Source organism: Xiphophorus maculatus, chromosome 7, assembly GCF_002775205.1.
Source record: "Xiphophorus maculatus strain JP 163 A chromosome 7, X_maculatus-5.0-male, whole genome shotgun sequence".
Taxonomy (NCBI): domain Eukaryota; kingdom Metazoa; phylum Chordata; class Actinopteri; order Cyprinodontiformes; family Poeciliidae; genus Xiphophorus; species Xiphophorus maculatus.
Window position 1 is genome coordinate 11,735,014 of NC_036449.1, and position 21,992 is coordinate 11,757,005.

The window sequence follows — 21,992 nt, forward strand, 5'->3', positions numbered from 1 at the left end:
TCAAGCAGTGGGAAGGCCTCCGTCATTAATCTTACTTCTCAACAGCAGAACGCTTCTGAGATTTAGACTGGTAATTAAGCGCCATCTTCGTCTCCATGCCAGTGTAGACCGCAACAGCTGAGGAGCAGAAAACAAAAGTGAGTTTTTTTCAAAAATGTTTACAAATGCTTAACTGCATGCTCAAAATTATTGTAATACCATAAATATGTTGTGTGTTCTTCAGCGTGGCTCCTCTAAGAAGTAAATTCTCAGCTCCTAATGTTCTGCAAATGTAAAGTAAATTCATTATTTTAATAGAGTTCAGAAAACCCAACTAATTATTAGCATAGCAGTCAATAATACAGATTGTAATTTACTGTATTTACCACATCTTTTCTGGAAGTTCTAAGAAAGCATCAGGTATGTTCTGGAGATTACACAGTTAAAAGCCTCATCATAATAAATAAAAGGAAGTAACCTAATATGTTCAAGAATGTGCTTGGTAATTTCCTAAAAACTCTGGAAGCCACCTGGTATTTTACGTGGCAAGCGGCAGGAAAGTAACCTGTAAGTACAATGGAGCTCCACAGAAACTGCTGATAAGCTCCAGGACATTACTTGGTAAGCTTTGGAATATTATTTGGAATACTTATCCAAGTACGTATATGGTAAGGAAAGGAGCAAAGAATTTCCGAAAATGTTCTTCAAAAGAATGCATTGAGCTCCAGGTAAGGACCTGGTATGTTTTGGAAAAGTACATTATGTGGTAAGCATAAGCATGTATCTAGAAAGCTCCAAAAACACCTAATAAACTCCGGTATAGTACGAGGAAAGCTTTATTGATTAGCATTTACATGTTAAAAAAAAATCAGTCAATAAATCATTCAATCAATCAATGAAATTCTGGCAATGTAGCTGACAAATTCCAGGAAAGTAACCAGATATTCCCAGCAGAGTACTTACTAATATCGGCAAAGTACCTAATAAAGTACTTGTTAAATTGCTGGAAGGTATGCAGTAAACTTCATTGAAGTTCCATAAAACTGCATGATTAAACTACATGAATCATAAAACTTCTAGAAACGTATCTGGTAAGATCCATGAAACTTCTGGAAAGTAACCTCTAAAGTTTAGGAAGCTGAATGTTGCATTATGTAGTGCTACAGACAAATTAGAAATATTTAAGCAACATTAGGCTAAAATAAACAAAACAAATACAATATAGATACAATTTTAGACAATAAACCACAGCACAAACAACTGCCCACCTGGACACAGGCTCCTCTTTGTCCTTGTAAATGTTGATGCGTCCCACAAATCTGGAACAAAGCGGGAAAACAAAATTAAATCAAGATGTCCATGGCCATAAGGTTACATCTTGTAAAAGGTCTGTGTACAACGATCCATCTATGGGGATACACTCACTTGTAGAGGTCAGGCTGCGGTTGTTCACATTCAATAGTGGCATGTAATGAATCCACCTCCTGCTCCGTTTTAAAGGCCATGGTATCTGGTACAGCGTAATAGGTCTGAGACAAAAAGGTGGCAGAAGGTTGGGGAGCAGAAAAAGAAGACAGGGGAAAATGTCACCAAGACACCGACTATGAGGCTGGGATTGATTTGGTCTTTAACTTGGGCAGTTTATCTAAGCGATCTCAACAATATGTAAAGGCCGCAAATAAGCTGGTAAATGTTTCCGAGCAGGAAGGCAGTAAGATATGAGTCACTATCAGGGATGTTTGTATGTTAGTTGTTTTTTTAATAGTAACAGAAATACAATTTATACTATTGCATAACAGCCATTGTTCTGTCCAAACAGGCATGTGTTGTTGGCTTAAAATTTTTGCTATTTTGCTACTTCAAAGATGTAGACGATTACCTTCTCAGTCTTTTCAGGATGCAAAACTACTCACAATTTCAATGATTTTAGATAGCAACTTAAATTAATTCGAGTTTAAAATGAGGCTGAGACAGAAAGTCATCACTTGTCTCTTGCGAGCACCTTGTGACTTGACTCCCCGTCGAGGCTGGTGGTGGTGACGTAGCAGGTGCCGTCGTCCCGACTGGAGGAGAGAAAGATGAGGTCGCAGGGGAAAGTCTCATCCTCTCTCACCATGACGATGTCGCCCACCTGAAAAGGAGAGGCACAGCAGCTCTTGTAAAATAACAAAGCAGATGGAGTAAGATTAGAGAAAAAATGTAAAAAGAAAACAGAAAAGACCTGTAGGTAACCATCTGCTCATCTATTACTATTCGTTTTTTTTTGTTCCAAAGGATTGAGAAGTTGCATAACGGATTATGTGAGCAGAGCAGCTTAAACTCAAATAAATCCCGTCTCCACGGTGACCGTACACATAACACACGCTCTCTGATTTATTATGATTAATGTATTCATCATTATTCCTACTCCCAACGCACGCTCTAATCCTTGCTGTTTGATCTACGGAAGAGAACAGAAAATGCTGGAGGACAGACAGACAGAACAAAATGAATAAGAGACAGATGAAAGCAACACTGATGGAAGAAATCTTTTTTTTTTTTTCTTTTTGAAAGTTGCATCACCTTCACAAAAAAAAAAACTAAGAAAACTACTGCAATGACAGGAGCAACTATAGTGCTGTGCAACCTTTTATTGCCTGGCAGCTATGGTGAAGCTGTATATTCTGAGCTGACCCTCAATGTCCCACACAGTCTCTGCACATTCACAGCAAGCAGCAGACGCAGCAGAAACTAGATGTACCGGCGCTCATTACCTACCTGCTGACAAAATGGTGCTACAAGTCTGAAATATAGCAGACCGAATCAATAGATCTGATGAGCTAGATCAGTCACATTAAACAGCCTGACACTGTTTTCATTAGATCCTTGGATGGTGGGGAAAGGTTGTCTGCATGGATAACAAGCAGCTACATGTGTTAGTTTTTAATGGCTTTTCAAAGACAAAATGTTGGAAGTCAGCACTGTTTCTGTTACTGGGAAGCAGAACTTTATTATATTATTGCTACTAGCAGTTCCTACTTGGTTGTTTATTAGAGGGTGGGCAAAAGAATGGACTTGCTTAAATTCAGGGTCACCAAATAAGAGGTTCTCAAACATTTAACACCACTTCTGGAAATATTTTTCTAAGGCACCATACTGAAAGATTTTAAAATGTTAGTAAAAAAAAAACAAAACAGCACCTTGATTGATTGAAAGATTCCATTTAACTATGCTTTGTATTTTATTCAGAAGTTGAAATTTCTGAGCATTAAGTTCTAAAAAAAACCCATCAAAGTCCATCAATATTAGAAGTTTGAGAGGAAAAATCTGAGCTCTCCAACCTGCAGCAACATCAAAATCCAGTATGGCAACCTTGCATTAAAACTTTTGTGATAGCAGTAGTTGATAACTATTTACCTGCACTTTTTTTTTTACCTTTACATCTCATAAAGTTTTTCACAGCTTGAAACTACTTTCTCTTAATGGATATTATGATCCCTTCAGTTTATTAGATCTGTTTGTTTTTTATCATTTGAAACTGGGACTTAGTTGTACGAGATTCCAACATCAAACAAATATAAACACACCATCTGAAGAACTGCAAAGAAGAATGGGCGAAACTGCCTAAAGATATAGGTGTGCTATGTTTGTAAAAGTATAAAAAAGGAAATCTTTCAAAAAAAAAAATCCAGTCTTTGGAGTTCACCAGCCGTTACTACCAATTTATAGTACATTCCTAATCAAGACATTACTGAGGTACAATATGCAGTGCCTTACAAAAGTATTGATGCCGTATTAACTTTTTCACATTCTTTCATATTGAAATCAAAAACATCAATGCTTTCATTTGGGATTTTATGTCAGACCAACACAAACTAGTGCATAATAGTAAAATAAAAAGGAAAATGGTGCATGACTTCCTAAAAAACACTTAACCCTCCCCAATATGAAACATGGTGGTGACAGCATCATGATGTGGCACTGCCAAGGGTTTATGGATAGACGGATGGATGGTGCTGAATACTGGGTAAACCTGTAAGAGGATGCAAAGGAACATTGAACTTAAACCAACAAAAGGTGGTTCTACAAAGTTTTTATTCAGTGGGACTAAATAAAAATGCTTGCCACATTTTCAGATTTTATTTGAAAAAGATTTTGAAAACCGTGGCCTAGTTTCCTTTCACTTCACATGTCTTTACTTACTGGTAAAAGTACTCATAAAATCCCAATAAAACCCAGTGAGGCAAAGCGACAAAATGTAGGCAATTAGAGGTGTGAATGGTTTTGCAAGGCACTGCGTTAATAATTCAATCAAGAAGAACACAATGTCACGTCACCAACGACTGACCTACTCCTCATCGGCGACAAGAATATGAGGACAAGAATATTATGATTTACAAAATACATAAGCATTGTTCATCCTGGAAGAGAACCTCACACGAGGGAATGGCCTATAACAGTTTTACAGCCAATAATTGGTCAGAAAGACAAGAAAGACAGCCAGAAAGCTCTGCAGAGAGGAAAGCATAGCGGGAGAGGGAGCGACAGTTTTAGAAAAAAGTGAGCATTGCAGCAGTGCAGCAGTGTTGCTTTGTGGCCTCAGGTGCAGCGCCGGCCTAATGAGGCCATTCTTACCCGTAGTTTGTGACTCTGCGTCCTCACCACCTTCTCCTGCTGCACCACGTCCACCGGACACTCATTTATGGAGCAGTCAGCTTTGTGTCTGAGCCAATCTTCATAGCCCTGACAGAAAGGCAGCAAGAAAGAAATAGGAAGCAAATTTGAAAAGGTATAAAAAAAATATGATGCCTGTGCAGAGTGCTGGAGCATACGATCCCAAGAACTGGAGGATTTCTGTAATAAGTTAGTATTGGGCTCTGTTTGCTTACTGACCCGTTTTCTATATTTTAAGTGAAAATGCCATGTTTTAGATTAATGTCCCGTAAAGCTCGGACGACTTCATCTATCACTAATCGCTCACTATTTGGAGATGTATCTCCCAGAGCCACGGGATCCTCCGCTCAAGTGATTAACAGAAGAGAACACTCATTATCATATTTTTCACATCACCAGACTTATTCAATAGTATGTCCTCTCACCAGGAGAGGAATGTGTGCATACGGGAAATGGAGCAGCTGCAGATTGTTTGGGAGAGTGTGTGTTTTTGTTTGAGGCCAGTAGTTATTGGGGCGATATTTTCCAGAGACCGGGTTAATTTGTGTCCGTCCTACCTGTTTTATGGCGGTGACGGTGATAACAAAGAAGAGGGGCAGGCCGCTGGTGACTGGGCTGGTGGGGGTGTCGATGATGAGCTGCAAGGAGAAAGGACAAATGGGAGGGAGAAAAGAGGGGGAGGTGGAAGAGGGGGCAACACAAAGAGGAGGGAGGAAAATATGGAATGAAGCAAAGCTGAGGTTGGAAGATGAAGCTCATTAAATTACTAAAAGAGCACCAAACTTTGTATCTATACCATCGAACTGAATCCATTTACAGGTGAAAATAAGCCTTTAAACAGAAAAAATAAGATTTTACTTTCCTCCGTTATTAAACAATAGAAATCGAGCTGGTGTGCCACACCCAGTTTCTCATGTGAGAGAGAGAGTGTAATATTTCACATGATACTGGTGGAAATAAATAGCCATGACTTGAGGCAACTGCTGGTTGGGACTTGCCAGGATAATGTCTGAAATGCACATAATGAGTCTAAACGTTTTTACTTTAATTGTGCAAGAAATTAGTTAACTGAGTTGTTTTGTTACATAGACTTCATAACCTTGAACTAAAGTACTATGAGTAGATGTAAGGCTCTTTTTGGTCATAGTAAACTGCTGGTTGTGCTCTAACAAACCTACAATTCAACAAAGGTTGTCTTAAGGTTCCTTAAAACAGCTCAAAAACCATCCAGACATGTCAATAATGAACAGTAAAAAAGAAGAAACAGTTCTGACACCCTACTCACTGAAGGAGTCTAATGAAGCTAACAGAAAGGACAGGCTATAGCGGGCCATAGCATGTTTTTGTAGCTCAAGTATTTAGCTATCAATATGAAACCAAGAGAGCTTCCATCACAGCATTCATCTGTCACAATGTAAGGAACATTTGTAGTTTTTTGTTTTGGAAAAAAGCATCTTTAGCAAAGTTTTTGGTTACCTTTTCAAACACAAGCTAACGTCATCCAAAGTAAAGGCAATGATGTATCCGAAACAGGTAATTTCAAGTAACTTTAGAGGCTTCGAGATGAATTCTTCACAAAACCAAAAGTTGACAGTTTTTTGGTTTGCTTTTTTTTTTTTATTATTTAACTCAAAGAAAAATTTTACCTGGACCAAAAATATGACCAAGAAGTAGAAGTTAGCGATTCTTCTGAATTGCTCAAACAGGTTCTTGGGAATGAAGTTCCAGAAGGTGTACTGTGGAATAAAGAGAGGGGAAAAAAAAAAACTACTGATGCAGTTCGAGAATCAGTGGCACATCACAAACTTTCTCTTCGCCAGAAAACATGTACAGCTTGACAGGCGGAAGTCGAGAGAATAGTTTCCTTTTTCAAAAAATGTGACAGAAAATATTACACGGTTGGCTGGATTTGAAACGGAATAGGAGCATGAAGATAAACTACGCTGTGGCAGAGGCTGGGGATCGCTCACCTTAGAGGAGACGATGCGGTTGTCGGGATAACGCTGAGGGATGTAGGCCTCAGCTCCCGGAGGGGGTTCTTTATGGCCGATGTACACCGTCCGGCTGTCCACCCAGTTCTCCTCCCCTGCACACTGACAATAAAACAGGAGAATGTCGGGATAAAAATAGCAGCACAGAGACAAAGAAATGATTAAACTAAACTATTCCTAAAGTCTGTGCTTTGCTCCATTATGCTACCCATTACAGCATTGCTTAAATGTACAGCACTCAAAGCAAAGCGAAGGAAAACACATTGGATCTCATAAGCTGTAATACAACAAAACAGCTCCTTGGAGAGTTTATTCCAGGGAATTCCACCAACTCTCACCCTTCATTAAGCAATACATCTTGTGGCAAGATATCGCCCCAAGAATAATAAAAGAATAAAGACTTATGGCCTGGGGTGGCGCAAAATGACTGACAAAGGCTAATAAAGCAAGACTTACAGAAATACTGATCAAAAAATAAACAATGTGCTCTATACAACTTAAGCAATTTTGCACTATTTTAGTGAAGTGATGTTACTCCAAATTAAGTTTTCCACCTTGATGTGTTTTAAATATGGCTTTAAGGGCAACCAGCACATCCTTGTGAACAGACCAAAGTGAAATAAAGGCATAGATTACTTGGTGAAAAGCCCACAGCCACAGATCTATACTTATTCATTGTTTATGAACAGGATCGTGCCATGAGGTAAAAATAGTGACGTAGTCAATGCTGTGAGCTGAGTTAAGACCCCACCAAAGGATTAGTAAAGGCAACATAACCCCAGTAGATACTGCGAAATGTAAACTGACAGTGGAGCAGAGCGAGCAGCAGGAGCAATAAGAAAAGCATAGCGCAAAAGTGAAAAGAACAGATTATGACAACACAAACTATGAAAAAGGCACCAAGAAGGAAAACACTGAAAATATAAGCTATGAGCCTCTACAGTAATGTACAGTGAAAGACAGTATTGACATCCCTTGAACTTCTACACATTTTAAAATCTACTAAACAAAAATGTGTTGTGTGTCAGTGATTTTTTTTTTTTTTTTTTTTTTAGAAAACACTAGTGAACAAACAGGATGACGAAGACCAAGAAACACAGCAGACAGGTCAGAGAGAGAGCAGGGAGAAGTTAAAGGCAAGGTTAGGTTATACAGCAATAAACACTGTTCAATCCATTATCCTAGTATGGCGTTACTGCAAACCTACATGGCAATCCACCTGAACTGACAGGGCAAGAAGAGCATCAATCAGAGAAGACGTAACTCTGGAGACATACCATGAAAAAATGAAGCAATAACCGCAGTAAAAGGTGACTAACACATTAAATCCCCCCCCCCCAAATATCACAATTTGAAAATATTCAGAAAAGGCATGAGCCTCAATTTTAACATTTCTGTACTTAATACACAAATTGTCATTTCTGTCACTCATATCCTCCCATTTCCGTCCACACGGCTCTCTGCCTTTGTTCCCAGCGTCTCCTGGCAGTGACTGTCACACCGTGACAGAGAGGAACTGCAGAGCAGGGATTGAGAAAGACAGAGAGACTACATTGTGGGTTTTAGTTATCTGGTCATCAATTCCCACTGATTTGGATCAACCCTCATCCCAGTCTCCCCTCTCTCTACCTCAGGGCTCCATCCGACAAATTGGCTTCCTGCTTCATTACAGGATATGGAAGCTTTGTCTTTATCACCAAAGTGGGCTGATTTTGCATCAGTATCAATCATCAGCAATGACTCGATGTCCGTGATAACAGTGAAGCATTCCACCACTGCAGCTTCCTTACTGTGCTGTGACTTGGCTCTCTTTAGCTAGTTAGTTTCTGTTTGAACGCTGGAATTGTAAAGATACAGCAGCAGGAGGCCTGCTATTTAAAAATTCAGAGATGTTGCTATAAAAAGCAATGAGAGTATTTCTAGTTCTGGCATGGTCTTTATTTTATCTGCATGCTTTAGCAGACAGATCCCAAGCCTACCTCAACTCCTTTCTGTTGCAGAAAGATAATAAAAGATACCCGTCATTAACTGGCTTAATTAAACCATCGTGGTTTAGACTTCCTCCACTGTAGAAGACCACAGCACGCTGAACAAAGATCCCTCATTAACCAACAGATCAAATTTCTCCGACTGAGCTTTAATGGACTACTCTTGTTAACACAGGATGTATAAACACAGGAAAACGTTACTTATCACGGATCAGCACCGCTCTGGGGTTTAATGCATTTAAGTTTAAAAGATTTATAATATACTTTTAAATAAAGTTGCTTCATATAAATTTACTTCATTGCAATTTCATTAAGTTTTTTAAGCTAGCAAATCCCTCAAAGGTGAGGGAAGCAAACAAATACAGCTATAAATACAGACTTTATGCAATCATGGTAAATGGAAAGAAATGTACGTTCGGTGCGTGATTTATTGGTAAAATAAGCTAAGCAATCATCTGAAGCTTTTCCATTTACTGTTCCTGTTTGAAAAAAAAAACATCACCTCTCCACTGAAAACGTATTTGCAATACTGTGTTTTATGTCCTTATTTAATGCTGAGGCGATCTCTTTCAGGTTATTCAGTTAAAGTTTGAACCACCTAAGATGTTAGATTTGATTTATAATTAAAGAAGATCAAAAACTCAATAAAAAGTACAAAATAGACCTCTGGTTTACCGCCAATCAAAAACTATGACTAACACACAAACTTGAGCACCTTTTGTGGTGTCATGGTATCCTCACAGTGTTTGGAAACCTTAAAACTGTGAAATTTGACACAGCACCTAAAGCAGATAAAAGAACAGAACATTAACCAGCTAAAAAGGATAAAGATGTCTCCCATTAACAGCATAGTAACACTTTCTCAACATCAGACTAAGTCTGCAAGTTCATGCATCAAAGAAACAAGACTAAAAGGAAGACACTTATTATATAAACTGTAAACTGAGTATGACTTCCCTCCTTCATCTGTTGATGTGAAAATGGATTCAAAATGAGATTATTAAGGTGGGACCAGTGATGTGATTCAGGCATTAACAGACCGACTCTCGTTCTCTTTGAATGGGGTGACGTCTTTAGTTGTTGGAAATTAAATCCTGGGTCAGTTCCTGTGGTTTATTAACACAGTTTGCAGAGGGAAGTTGAAAGCTCTTTATTTTTTAAGCTGTAGAACATGAGCTAGTCAAATTTCTTTCTTTTTTTTGACTAAACACTTTACTGATCTTGTAAAATGTTGCTAAACTTCCAAAGTTTGTTTCTGCAAGCTGCCCAGTCTCACACCAGGGTAGTTGTCATGATTCTCCACAGAAAAAATGTTGCCATCTCACACATTATCTTAAAAGTGATAAGCTTTTTCTTTGGTCATGTTGCACCTAAAACAAGGTATTTTCCATCTAGGTTGAGTCTCTCTTGCAATGTCCTATCCAGTTCCAGTTAGCATCACTTGTGACTGGTGTTAAAAGCTTCAGCACTTTTAATCATTTCTTTTAATCAATTAAAACAAAAATACTAAATTTGTAAGCTGTATATCTAGAGACAAACAAGCTGAAAGTGGACCATTTTTAGTATCACTTGCTCTAACTGATGACTATCTAGTTGAAATCTAAAGAATCCTATATTTGTCCAGTTAGTGAACACACCACACTTAAGTCCTAACAGTACCAGTCTTCTATACAGATGTTGTTACTTGACAAAGAAGATTTGGTGTTAGGAAATATCGCCATTAAGAAACTGCTATTTACAGCTAATCATGCCAACAGCACTAACTACTTATATAAATAGTCCAAAATTTGGACAGCTCTAATTTTATTATATTAAAAAAAAATTACAATTGTTTTGATGAACATTGAAATCCTTATTGTTTAAAACAATCACTAGTCTATTAAACTCAAATTACATTGAATTGACTTTAAATAAAAAGGTATTACTCAAATGCAGATTATTATCTAAAATACATAGATGAAAATCAGTTATTAGGAATGCTCAATATATCAAATCAGTAATAGCCAATATCAGTCATTATTTAACGTCAGTACTGGTCAGAAAAGTAAAACTGGAGCGATATTAACAAGTGATGTTTATATCTTGTTGTCACATTAGTTATTTGTTTGGTCAGGTGACAGTAATAGTGATGCAGGGATGGGTTGGTTTAACTGAAGCAGAGAGGCAAAGTCGGTGGTCATAATTTTTGCCTGTGTTAAAAGACAAGAGAATTATACTTAATATATGTAATATTAGTAAATATAACAGTAACATTAATATCTAATATTGATAATGGCCCAATATCGGTGTACCCCTATCAACAATTAAGCTCACAACAATCTCTGTCAAACAAAATGCTAACTTAAAAATATCAAAAATAAAATTACAAAGTATTTGAAATTGTCATGGTTTCAAACAATAAACCAAGACAGTTTATATTAGTCACTCCAAATAACAACATCGAGTTATTTTTGTTTGCTTAAACTTTAGAATCAAAACTTTACAATAACTGGAGATCGGGAGTCGGCCACAAATCTTTAATTGCAGCATCTACAAATGTTGAAAATTGTCTCTTTTCATCAGATGAAATGCATCACTACACCTCTTTTATAGAATAACCTCTGGAATAATCCAATGCAGGTCTTAAAAACGGCTTCTGCTTAGACATCAGCATAGTGCAAAGTTAAAACTGTACATCCAGTGGGGAGAAAATCCACCAAAAGCCTGATGATGCATCTGACAAAATACTTGAGACAAAAGTCAAAGGCTGAATATGCTTTTGAATTTCAACATTTGTATTCAGATGATGTCCCAGCTTTCTCCCTCACTTGACTCGCTCTGATCCAACCGTTACATAACTCCTTAATCCAGCTGTGCTTCTTCTCCTCACTCCCTCCGCTCTCTCCGATTTCCCCTGCCACCGTAATCTGCATTCAAAAAAAGCTCTCATTTTGACTGCTCTTGACGTCGATGAGCTACTACCCGGTTGATAATGGCTCTCAGAATAATAAAAACAGACATTTGAGCCTTGCTAACCACGTCAAAAGATTACCCTTGATCACATGCACTGTAGTTAAAAGATCGTTTTCCATGACATTAACAAAGGCCAGCGGAAAAAGCTCAGACCAAGCACACATTTTGCACGATTTTGCCACCTACAGGTGCTGTCTCTACAGAAGGGCCCCTTCACCATGGGGTGCACCAGACAGGAATAGACCGCCCTTAACCATTAGTCGCAGTGACAAACAGCAATGTACTTTCGCAGACAGTGTCCTGGCTTTCAAAACATGCCTTTTAGTGTATTCGCCAACTTTTCGGTGAGAGGTGACTGCAGGCTTACTTTTTATTCAAAGATAAGATGCAAAGATGTGTGCACAGAACAGGAACTAGAGGTCAGAGTTCAGATATCCATCAACTTAACCTACAGTGACACACACCAGCATTTTCAAATACAGATCATGACCTCATAGAGCTCTTAGACTGCAAAAGTCTGAGGCATCGCATCATCACTGTTAATACCAGACAAGAAAAGGCTCTTGAACAGAATGGGACACAGGTCACACATGCAGCGTGGGACTAATATAAAATCAAAAAACGAGTACCAAACAACACGGACTCAAATTTTCAGCTTCGTTTTCTCATTGCCAATGTAGATTTGTCAACCTTTTTCCTTGCACCAATGTCTTTAATGTAGTAAAACTGGATCCTTGTCCTGGCTTGATGGCCACAGTTCCAGTAAATACAAGTTTTGTATTTTGTAACACTTCCTCCAGCTCTTATAATGAGAAAGCTCAGATGAGTAAGCATTTTCATGAACCCATTTCCTGATTTTATAAATATCAGCACACGTCTGATTTACTTAAACACCATGTTTTAGTCTCTTTCCCATTTTGAAGAATGGCTAAGAGAAATGGCCCTTTGTGTCACATCAAATCTATACATCAGGGGAACAGGAAATAGTGGATTGGTATTTAAAAGTTGCTACAAACAAGGTGCACCATATCCAGAGGCTGTGGTGCTCAACGTGGTTATCCGAGGTGTGATTCCCGGACTCAAGCCTTTTGGTGCATGTCTACCCTCTTTTCTGTCTAAGCTGACTGTTCAATAAAGGCCACAAGTACCAAAACAAATCTTTAAAAAAAAGTTCCTGAACACTCTGAACAACTAAAATATAACTGAAATGTTTATGTAACATATGCTTTTTTATTTTAAAGAATGTCTTAGTCATTAGTTGTTTGCAGGGGTTTTGCTGCAAACAATTACTTTTTTAATGTGAGATCTTGATGTCCTCACCCACTCAATGTACTTAAATAAAATGTGATAGTAGGCCTGTCTCGATAAACAATAAATCAATTAATCGTACCATAAATTAAAACTATCGACATCATTTTAATTATCGGCATTATCGTCTCTTCAGGCCTTTTTCTCTTTCTGTTAATGACACCGAATGAAAAAAGGCTCAACTCCGGTGCTCTCCACTGAACCCCCCCTTATCATTTCCTTAGTGTAAAGCCCAGCTCACACTACACGATCTTAGAGCTGTTGGTCGATTGTCGGCCCATTTTCAAAACCTGAGACCACACATTAGCCGACAGAAATCCTAGGTATAAAGGTTCGATCGGGTTCGATCCTGCCGTGTGGTGTCCAACAATTTGCACAAAATAATGGCTACAAGTTCAGTGAACTAATTTTAAAACCAGGCATTAGTCAATGCTTTACTACAATCTACCTGCAATGCATGTGGCCAGTGTCAGTCCTGACTGAATGAAAATCATTATAACCTATTTATGTCACGTTAACGAAGAACAGCTGAAAAGTTACCGGGTTTATCTGCGGGAGCAATTTCGCTCCAACTCCTCCCCTTGTCATTTCTATATTCTTTGCATGTTGAATAAACATTAATGTTATTTCCACATATCATATCCGAAGTCGGGTTGCGCCGTGTCAGCTGTTTGGGATTCCCCTCAGAAAACACTGAGGAGAATCCGCGCTTTCTGATTGGCTGCCTGTCACATTCAACATGCTGCGTTAAAGCTCACAGTCAGGGAAAACCCCTGATTTGGATCGGAGCGGCAACGATGATCTACCATAACACACCACACAATCTGAGAAAGACCAACGTTTTAAGATTGTTGTAAGGGGAAAAATAGGAGCAAAAAATCATGTAGTGTGAATTATTGCATCATGTAGTCGATGTGCCCATCTTCTCTATTTAAATCTAATTATTACTGAAGGGCAACATAATATACAGACTTCATTATCTGCACTCTTTTGGTTGAATGCAGTATTTATTTCCACTTTGGCTTTATGTTGTTTAGTTGGGTTTTTTTTCAAGTGAGTTTTTTGTTGATGGAGACTGAGAATCCATTTTATTTTTGTTTGTGGTTGTATTGTTTATTTTGTTTATCAGTTCCAGTGCTAAATGTTCTTTTGAAAACAAAGTGTATCTATCTTTGGCAGGAAATCGCATGCATTATTACGTCATTTCCATTAAATCAGTGTAAAAAGGTCTTCAAACAATATTACCGTTTATCGCAATAGTTTTTGAGACAATTAATCGTTGAGCAAAATTTGCTATCGTGACAGGCCTATGTGATAATATGTTACTGCAATAAATTGCTCCTTTATTTTTAAGCTCTTTAATAGGATTGCCAATAAATGTTTAGAGTACTGTAAATGATTCAGTTTTACTATTTTTACTGAATAGACTTATTAAGTAAGACACTATTAAAAATCTAGTGAAACAACTTTTTTTCCTCGCTAGCAAAATTTAAATAGCTATGAAGCATTTCATTTAAATAAAATATCTAAAATGTCTTGACAAACTTAAGAACTGACCATAAAATACATTCTTCCACCAAAAGAACAACATGTTCCAGTTCTATCTGAATAAATGGGTGAAGACAAGGTGACAAAGTATAACGTTTTAGACCTCAGACCTGCTCTCTCTGGAGTAAACCGGACTAAATTAAAAGACCATCCTTTAATGGCTGAAGTTGATTTATTAATTCATTACTAAGCTTCATTTGGGCTGTGACCTTGATGAGAGCAGACTATTCTCTCTGTCTGAAAAGGCTTTGACTGGACTGCTCATTACATTTTAATCACCTTGCACGATGTAATGTTTGTTCTGCTGTGTAGGCCCATTACAAGAGCATCTGCTCAGAATATGGGCGGGTTAACGGAAGGTCCCGTACATCATCCCTCCCTTGAATTGTAAATCAATATCTCGATAATTTAGATAAAGATTAATACCTTGTTGGGTTAATAATGTTGGAGAATTTGTCAGGATGCAGAGGCAGTAGGGTGAGGGATGGGGGCCTGTTCAGTGACCCATTTACCCCCTGCCTCCTCCTGCTGCCGCTCCCCCCCCCTCGCCTCACTGGGAATCTGATTTCCCTTGATACTGGCTCGACTTGAGCATCGGTCAAGCTCCCTGTCGCTCACACAAGCGTAAACATAGGGGAAAAAAAATATAGAAAACAAACCTGACCGTCCCAAAATATGTCATCTCATCAACACTAGGGTTTGTCATATGAACAGGTAAAAGCGTCGGAAATGTGTGAAAAGTGCTGAAAGCTTCACCAGGCCCTGTCACAGCGGGTTTCTCAAACACACTATGTTTTTTTTTCTCTCCAACTCAGCCGCCCACCAGCCAGCTGCTTCCCGTCCTGCCAGATAATCAGAGGTTGCTGAAGGCAGCGACCCATTCAGGCCAGGCCAACCAGTAATGTGGCTAATGTTTACAGCTCAGCTTTACACTGATGTTGTTTAGCGGACATTTACAGTATACATTTTTATAGTTTGCCACAAAGATGCGCTTCTCTTCCTGGCCTTAAAAGTTTCTACTTATACGGGAGACAGAGGACAGCAGACACGTGTAGTGACGACTGTGAGAGACTTGAAAAAATGTCTCACAGAAACTTACTAAGTCTGGTTTAAGGGGCACTAGGGCAGTCCACCAACAAGCAGCCCAATATGGCGAGATAAATTATATAATATTGTATGACATTATTTAGAATATTTACGTAACTATAGTCTTAAAAAGCAAAAACTATAGTCTTAAGGACATGTATTAAGCGAACGTACGTGAGAGAAGTGCACACTCAACACTTTATTCTTTGTTTACAAAGATATGTGCTCACATCAGTTTCACTGCACACCCAGTTCAATGCGTGAACTATAAACCCGTCTTGGTTTTCACTGTTACTGGTGCATGAAAAAGCCTTACAACAAGAAACCCTTAGCCTGGCGAGGGGCATCACTGTTTCACTGGAAACTTATATTCAAGTATTGCATTATTTTGAGCAGAGGGAATTCAATGTTTGGTTTTACAAACTATTTACAAATAAAAATCTGAAAAGGGTGCCAAGCAATGGTATTAATCAACCTTTACTCCGTTACCTCTAAATAAAATCCAAGGCAACAAACAGTGTTCACAAGCCATCTTAAACCAACTAGTCCATCTGTACAGTTGTTCTGCGAAGGGTTCACGACCATTAGCAAACAAACAGCATTATGAAGACCAAGGAACACAGCAGACAACTTCTGTGGAGTTTAGTGAAATCCGTCATGTCACATGTGTAACTCTGCATAGATCAGGTCGTCCTCACAAACTGCGTGACTGTGCAAAACCGAGACTAAAGAACACCTCTAACTATGGTAAAGAAGTTACAAGCTCCAGCAGCTGAGACGGGGAAGGCTCTGCAGACAACAACTGTTGCCAGTTTTCTTGACCAGTCAAAGCTTTATGACAGACTGGCAAAGAGCTTAAAGATATGTGGAAGATTCCATGGCAAAGTGGAAGATAGTTCTTTGATCTAATGAGACCAAAATGGAGCTTTTTGGCCATCAGGGAAGATGCTATGTTTGGATGACACTTGTAAAGGAGATAAAACGAATATAGCAAAATATAGAGAAATCCAGAACAATCTGTTTCCATCTTCAAGAGAACTACAGCTTCAGAGAACAACTACCCAAAGCATCCAGCTACCACTACACAGGAATGGTTTGAAGACAATAAGGTTGAGAGGAGTGGCCCAGTCAAAGCCAAGACCTCAATCCAACAGAGCATTTGTGGTAGGACTTGAAAAAGGCTGTTCACAGATGATCCCCACACAACCTGGCACAGCTTGAACAAGGACAAGTGGAGGAAATTGCAGCATCCAGATGCGCAGCCTGACTGAAACCTATACATGCAGACTTCATGCTGTTATTGCAGCCAAAGATGTATCTACTAAAAATACATGAACTTATTTCATGTTACAGATTCCTATCATAATTATATAGAAAATCACTTTTCACTTTAACATTACAAGTTTTTTCAATTTTCACATTTTTTTTATGCCAAAACAAGATCATCACTGGTTTGTAACAGCAATAAAAAGGTCAAATATATTGCATTAGAGTGGCAAGAATAAATCCACTGATGAAAGAAAATCTTGGTGAGTGTTGGCTTATGCGACACAGGAATGCAGTGTTTTTTTAATTTGTTTTAGACTGATTTGATTAAAGTGTTTATTACAAGCATTTAGTATTTTATGCATTTTGTTTTTACAGTTCTATTACTGCTTCCTGATGTTCTTTAGAGTTTTTTTTTTTTGTTAGTTCAGCCGGCCTTTGGATTGTTTGTTTCTCCTTAGTATTTGTGAGGGCGGACTAACTATTTTTCTTTTTTTTGTGTGTGCTTTAATGTCCTGTGTTTTATTTTCGGGTCACTTCCCAGAATATAAGCACTCCATGTCACCGTTAATCTTAAATTTGTGTGACCCAATCCTGTCTGGAGTGTGATCTTGGGTTTAGATTGGATGTAGTTAGTCTGCAGTGAATCAAGTGCATCATTAGTTTGCAGTGAGTAACTGTAGTGTTTTATGCGGGTTTGTCCGCCTGAAGTGGTGTTTGAATTCGGGTCAAATGTTAATGGACTGACAAAGGAATGGATAGTTAATGGGAAACTCTCTGTAATAATAAATATTGCTAATTAACGTTATTCTTTTTGTTGATTACTACCTTTCGGCTTGGCGGAGTCATAAAATAAGCATACTCATGAGCTAAAATGGCCTAGTCAAAGTCCAGGCCTACTAAAATAACATTAATCTCAACTAGAGTTGCAAAATCTCAAATTACTTGAAAGGTGGTCCAATGTAATTTATTGACTCAAAGGGACACTACAGGAGCACAGACTTTTCTAATTTTTACTCCCAAAACTTTTAGAAGACCACATATCCTTTCCTTCCATTTCAAAAGTATGAGACAGACATTAAAGTTTGTAGTGTAGGAGAAGAAATGTGGAAAAAGTCAAAGAAGGTATGGATATTTTTGCAAAGTAAACGAGCCAGCAAAGTTCAGATGTGTCCAACACACCCCCACAGTTATTACTGGATCTGCAACCACTGGCACATTCTCATTGAGCTCCACAAAAACAACAGTCAGGCTCCTGCCAAAGCTGATCCACTGACATGTGCATCACTGCAGATGAGCAAAGCGTTTGTCATTCTGCGTGTCACCCACCTCGAGGGAGGGGGAAAACCAATGCAAGGCTAGAAGTAAAACACCCATAACACTCTGCAGCACATAAAAACATCAGAGATGGAATGATAGTGTTGAGAGACGGCGGCCCTTACGTATCTGCTGATGATGTTCCGGAGCAGGCTGAAATCCATCCTTTGAGACAGCTCCCCGGCGGCGGCTACAAACTGAGCGACAGAGACGGGTCAGCTCTCCCTGGATCTTCGTAAGCGCTACCTAAACAAGCGGATGTTTCCAGCTGGATCCATCTCTCGCTCTCTCTCTGCCACCACCGCCACCAGCGCCCCTGGCGTGTCTGTGATTGTAGCGAGGAGCGGCGGTCTCTCTCTCTCTCTCTCTCTCTCCCGTGTTACTCCGCTCCTGTGATTTTCATGGCATCCCTGGAAGACCCACGCAGCTCCCCCCCACGAGCCTTGCTCCAAAAACCGTTACTCCGGCGTCGCCCACCACATTTCAGCAGGATTTCTTCCCTCCGCTCTTCCACCTACTCGCCTGGTTTCAAACCTCCGGCTCGGGTTGTTGTGGGTTCACTGTTCGATAAAGTGCTTAATCCTGAAACGGACGAGTCTTCGCGGAGACCGAGTGTGTGTGTGTGTGTGTGTGTGTGTCTCCGTAGTAAGAACTGTGGCCCTCTCTGTGTGGTGCTGTGAAGCGTCAACTGCGCGCACTCGTCAGATGACTGCGCGGCGCATGCGCACATGTGCTCCTTAGATCTCGCATTTAAATAGGTCTGATGCAGCGAGCACCTGCTCATGTCGGATGGCAGAAATCCGACTGCAGTGCATTTTATCTTTGCGCCCAGGATCAAATCAAATAGCGCTCTTTGGGACAGAGCAAAAAATAAATAAATAAATAAATAAAGAGAAAAATCAGAATAATTTTTACTGCATATTTTAGCTCTAAATTGGTTTGTATGTTTATGGATAGTAGTATGAGGAATGCTTTACATTTAGCCACATTACAACCATGTATTTCAATATATTTTAACTGGATTTTTGAACAGTTAAAAGTATCAACTTTTGCTGTGACCACGGCAGCAAGTCTTTTGGGGTTTGTCTCTATAAACTTTCCAGACTTAACTTTTTCCCCCTGTCTTCTTGCAAAACACCTTCATATAAGCTCAGTCAGACTGGAAAGAAGCAGTTCTCACGATTTACAACAGATTCTCAATTAAATGTGGGTGTAAACTTAGACTGGGCCATCCTACCACATGAATAAGTTTTAAATGAAATCATTCCGTTCCATTTTCAGTTTATTTATATATACTGTACCTCTTCATTTAATCTCAAGGAACTGCAATCAAATCATGTAGACAGATTCAGAGTCAAGCACATACATTTTTAGTTATCAAACAATGCAGTCAAGTTCGGTTTAGCTCAAATTGGCAAAACAACTGCAAATAATTGGAGAGTAATAGGAGAAAGTAGTAGAATGGTCATTTTGTAATCCAGCAGCCTAAGCCTAAGGTAGTGTAGCTACAGAAATAGCTCAATATAACCTAAACCAGGCAAACTATAAGCTTTATCAAAAAAGAAAGTTTGAAGTCTATTCTTAAACGTAGACAGGGTGTTTGCCTCACCGACTGAAACTGGGAGCTGGTTCCACAGGAGATTAGCCTGATAACTTTCCACATTTAGAAACTCTAGGAACCTATCTCTGTTTTTCAAAGTGTTAGTTAGCAACAGATGAAGCTTAGAGACAAGAATAGAAGCAAAGGGGTGCAGAAAAGTTTATACAATATCCTAAAATACTTTCCATTACTGTGTGCCTTTGTACACTATGGGTCTTTGACATCATTTTTCTCCATCAGTATATTTAACCTCTGAGTATGTTTAGTCAGAGGCATTTCACATACCCTGAGTGCCCTGAGTGCAAGCGGCTGGTTTGTCTAAACCAGAGCACATGCATTTCAGAGGTCAGGGTGGCAGCTCTTCAGTTGGTACAGTACTCTCCTTGAAATATTTGTCACTAGTCATCAAAGGGCTTTGCAGCATTCTTCTAAAGTGCTCTCAGATTTCACTTTCCTGCAGATTCCCGAAAGAGAGAAAAAAATGGCACCAAAAATGCATTTCAGAGTTTGTTTCGTTATTACTAATAACCTTTCTGACACTATAATGTTTGTTCTTTGTATTTTACCAACACGTTTCTTCTGACTGGTGGTAATATCAGCAGTGGTCAAGTAAGTCCTGACCTGAATCTAAAAGAGAATCAAAACTAGAGGAAACTAATATTTGATCAGGAATTAAAAGATGGGTTTGATTGCTGTATTGCTAATGAAGACTTCCCCATTGATTGTGGCTGGATAAACAACTTTCACATGAATTTTTTAAATAAAATGTAAAGAAATCCAGATGTCTTTTCCAAAACAGAAAGTCATTTTATGTTGTTTTATTCTGTTTGAAGTAGTACCTTTCTCATTTGTGATAAAAAAAACAACAAAAACAAGCAAATGTATTGCTGTAATAAAATTATCTTAAATACAAATCTTCCAAAGAGTATAACATTTATTTTGACTTTCCTGTACAGTTTTCTTTTCTTTTTTAGTTTTTGTGAGATTGTAGAAACAAGTGAATTACCGTATGAAAAGAAAAACAAGAACCACAATGTAATGTCTCAGATTTATTTCCATTAAACAAAGGTGCAGAAATTTTAGGCAATTTGATTGAATATTTTCACTTACAGGAAACATAAAAAGTCAGAAATACAGCCAACATTTAAATATGGGGCCATTATTGATAAATGGACTAGAAATGGGCCAGTGTCCTCATGTTGATCAAGACTCTCTTATTTACTGACTTTTAAATATGATTTACATTTCCAGTCAGACAGTACGTAGCCAGGCCACTTGAGTTGTATTCTTCTTGAAGTCAAACACAATGCAAGGTCCAAACACCAACTGCATGACTGTTCAAGACAAAATCCAACATTAGCTGCAGGTCAGACGGAGATCCTCTAACAGAAAGGATGTCTGACCCAGACATTCATTTGCACTATTAATGCTGTCAATTAGGCCAGACCTGTTAATCCTTGACGCAGCTGTTTCTCTTTGTCTAGACCCTGGGGGCACTCAGACTGCTATGATGAGTCTGCTTCAGTGGACACATTACAGTAAGCTCTTTGCTCATTAGCTGCATCATTCATGTAAATGTATTAAAGTCATTTTTATGCACACTACGCAGTCATAAAAAAAATGTATGTTGCTGCCATATTGACGAGAATGAAACATTCAGTGCATTAGCTTCTTCATCCTGGATGGTTTTTCATCAATTCTTACAATACTTAAGTCTTAATGTATTGCTGAATTTTTTTAACTATGATGATCAACATTTTAGATTTGTGTGCTGGCCTTGATTTCTAAACTAAAGTGGGCTGAAATTGCTGCGCTGCTTGCGGGCAAGGTTAATATTTCCACAGCTGCTGCTGAGATTATCACATGGGTGACTGGCTGCTTTGATTTTGTTCGAGTGGAGGAACTGGGTCATTGTTCTTTTCTTGCTTCTGTCATCTGTGCGTGTGATACTGAGTTACTTCACATATGGGGCAGTGGGGAACTTACCTCAAGCCACCACCAGGTCTGTGTGTGCAGAATGTATAAATCTGAAAATAATTAATTTTTTAACAGGAACACTTTTATTGCTAATATTTTCACAACTACTTTTAGTTAATAAGCCAATCTTCTCCAACATTACGCAACACTGGAGGATACAGACACATCCTCTTTGCACACATTAGAAATCACCCAGCCTCAGATCCTCACTTAACACCCTACAAGTTTATATATGATTTAGCTCTGAGGACTGAAGTGACAATGGAAGAAGGCTAGGTTTTGTGTCCGATGAAAAACGTGTGTTTAATTGACTATGCTTTTTTAAAC

The 21,992-nt window shown here is 38.7% G+C and overlaps 1 protein-coding gene across 4 annotated transcripts in view; it reads right to left on the reverse strand.

The window, feature by feature from the left end:
• LOC102225605 (probable phospholipid-transporting ATPase IH) overlaps window positions 1-20,397 on the reverse strand; it is a 39,760-nt gene extending 19,363 nt beyond the window's left edge. For 3 of the 4 annotated variants that reach the window (XM_023336277.1, XM_005798044.2, XM_023336279.1), the window contains exons 1-10: window positions 18,214-20,396; window positions 6,603-6,725; window positions 6,279-6,368; window positions 5,190-5,270; window positions 4,594-4,701; window positions 1,982-2,110; window positions 1,405-1,508; window positions 1,248-1,298; window positions 199-263; window positions 36-117 (exon numbers count right to left, since the gene is read on the reverse strand). In XM_023336277.1, coding sequence (XP_023192045.1) covers window positions 36-117; window positions 199-263; window positions 1,248-1,298; window positions 1,405-1,508; window positions 1,982-2,110; window positions 4,594-4,701; window positions 5,190-5,270; window positions 6,279-6,368; window positions 6,603-6,725; window positions 18,214-18,252 — 872 coding nt within the window. In that variant the 5' untranslated portion in view covers window positions 18,253-20,396. Of the gene's footprint in view, window positions 1-35; window positions 118-198; window positions 264-1,247; window positions 1,299-1,404; window positions 1,509-1,981; window positions 2,111-4,593; window positions 4,702-5,189; window positions 5,271-6,278; window positions 6,369-6,602; window positions 6,726-18,213 lie in introns of all 4 variants that reach the window. The other variant, XM_023336278.1, reaches the window with a different exon arrangement.
• Between the last annotated feature and the right edge of the window lie 1,595 nt (window positions 20,398-21,992).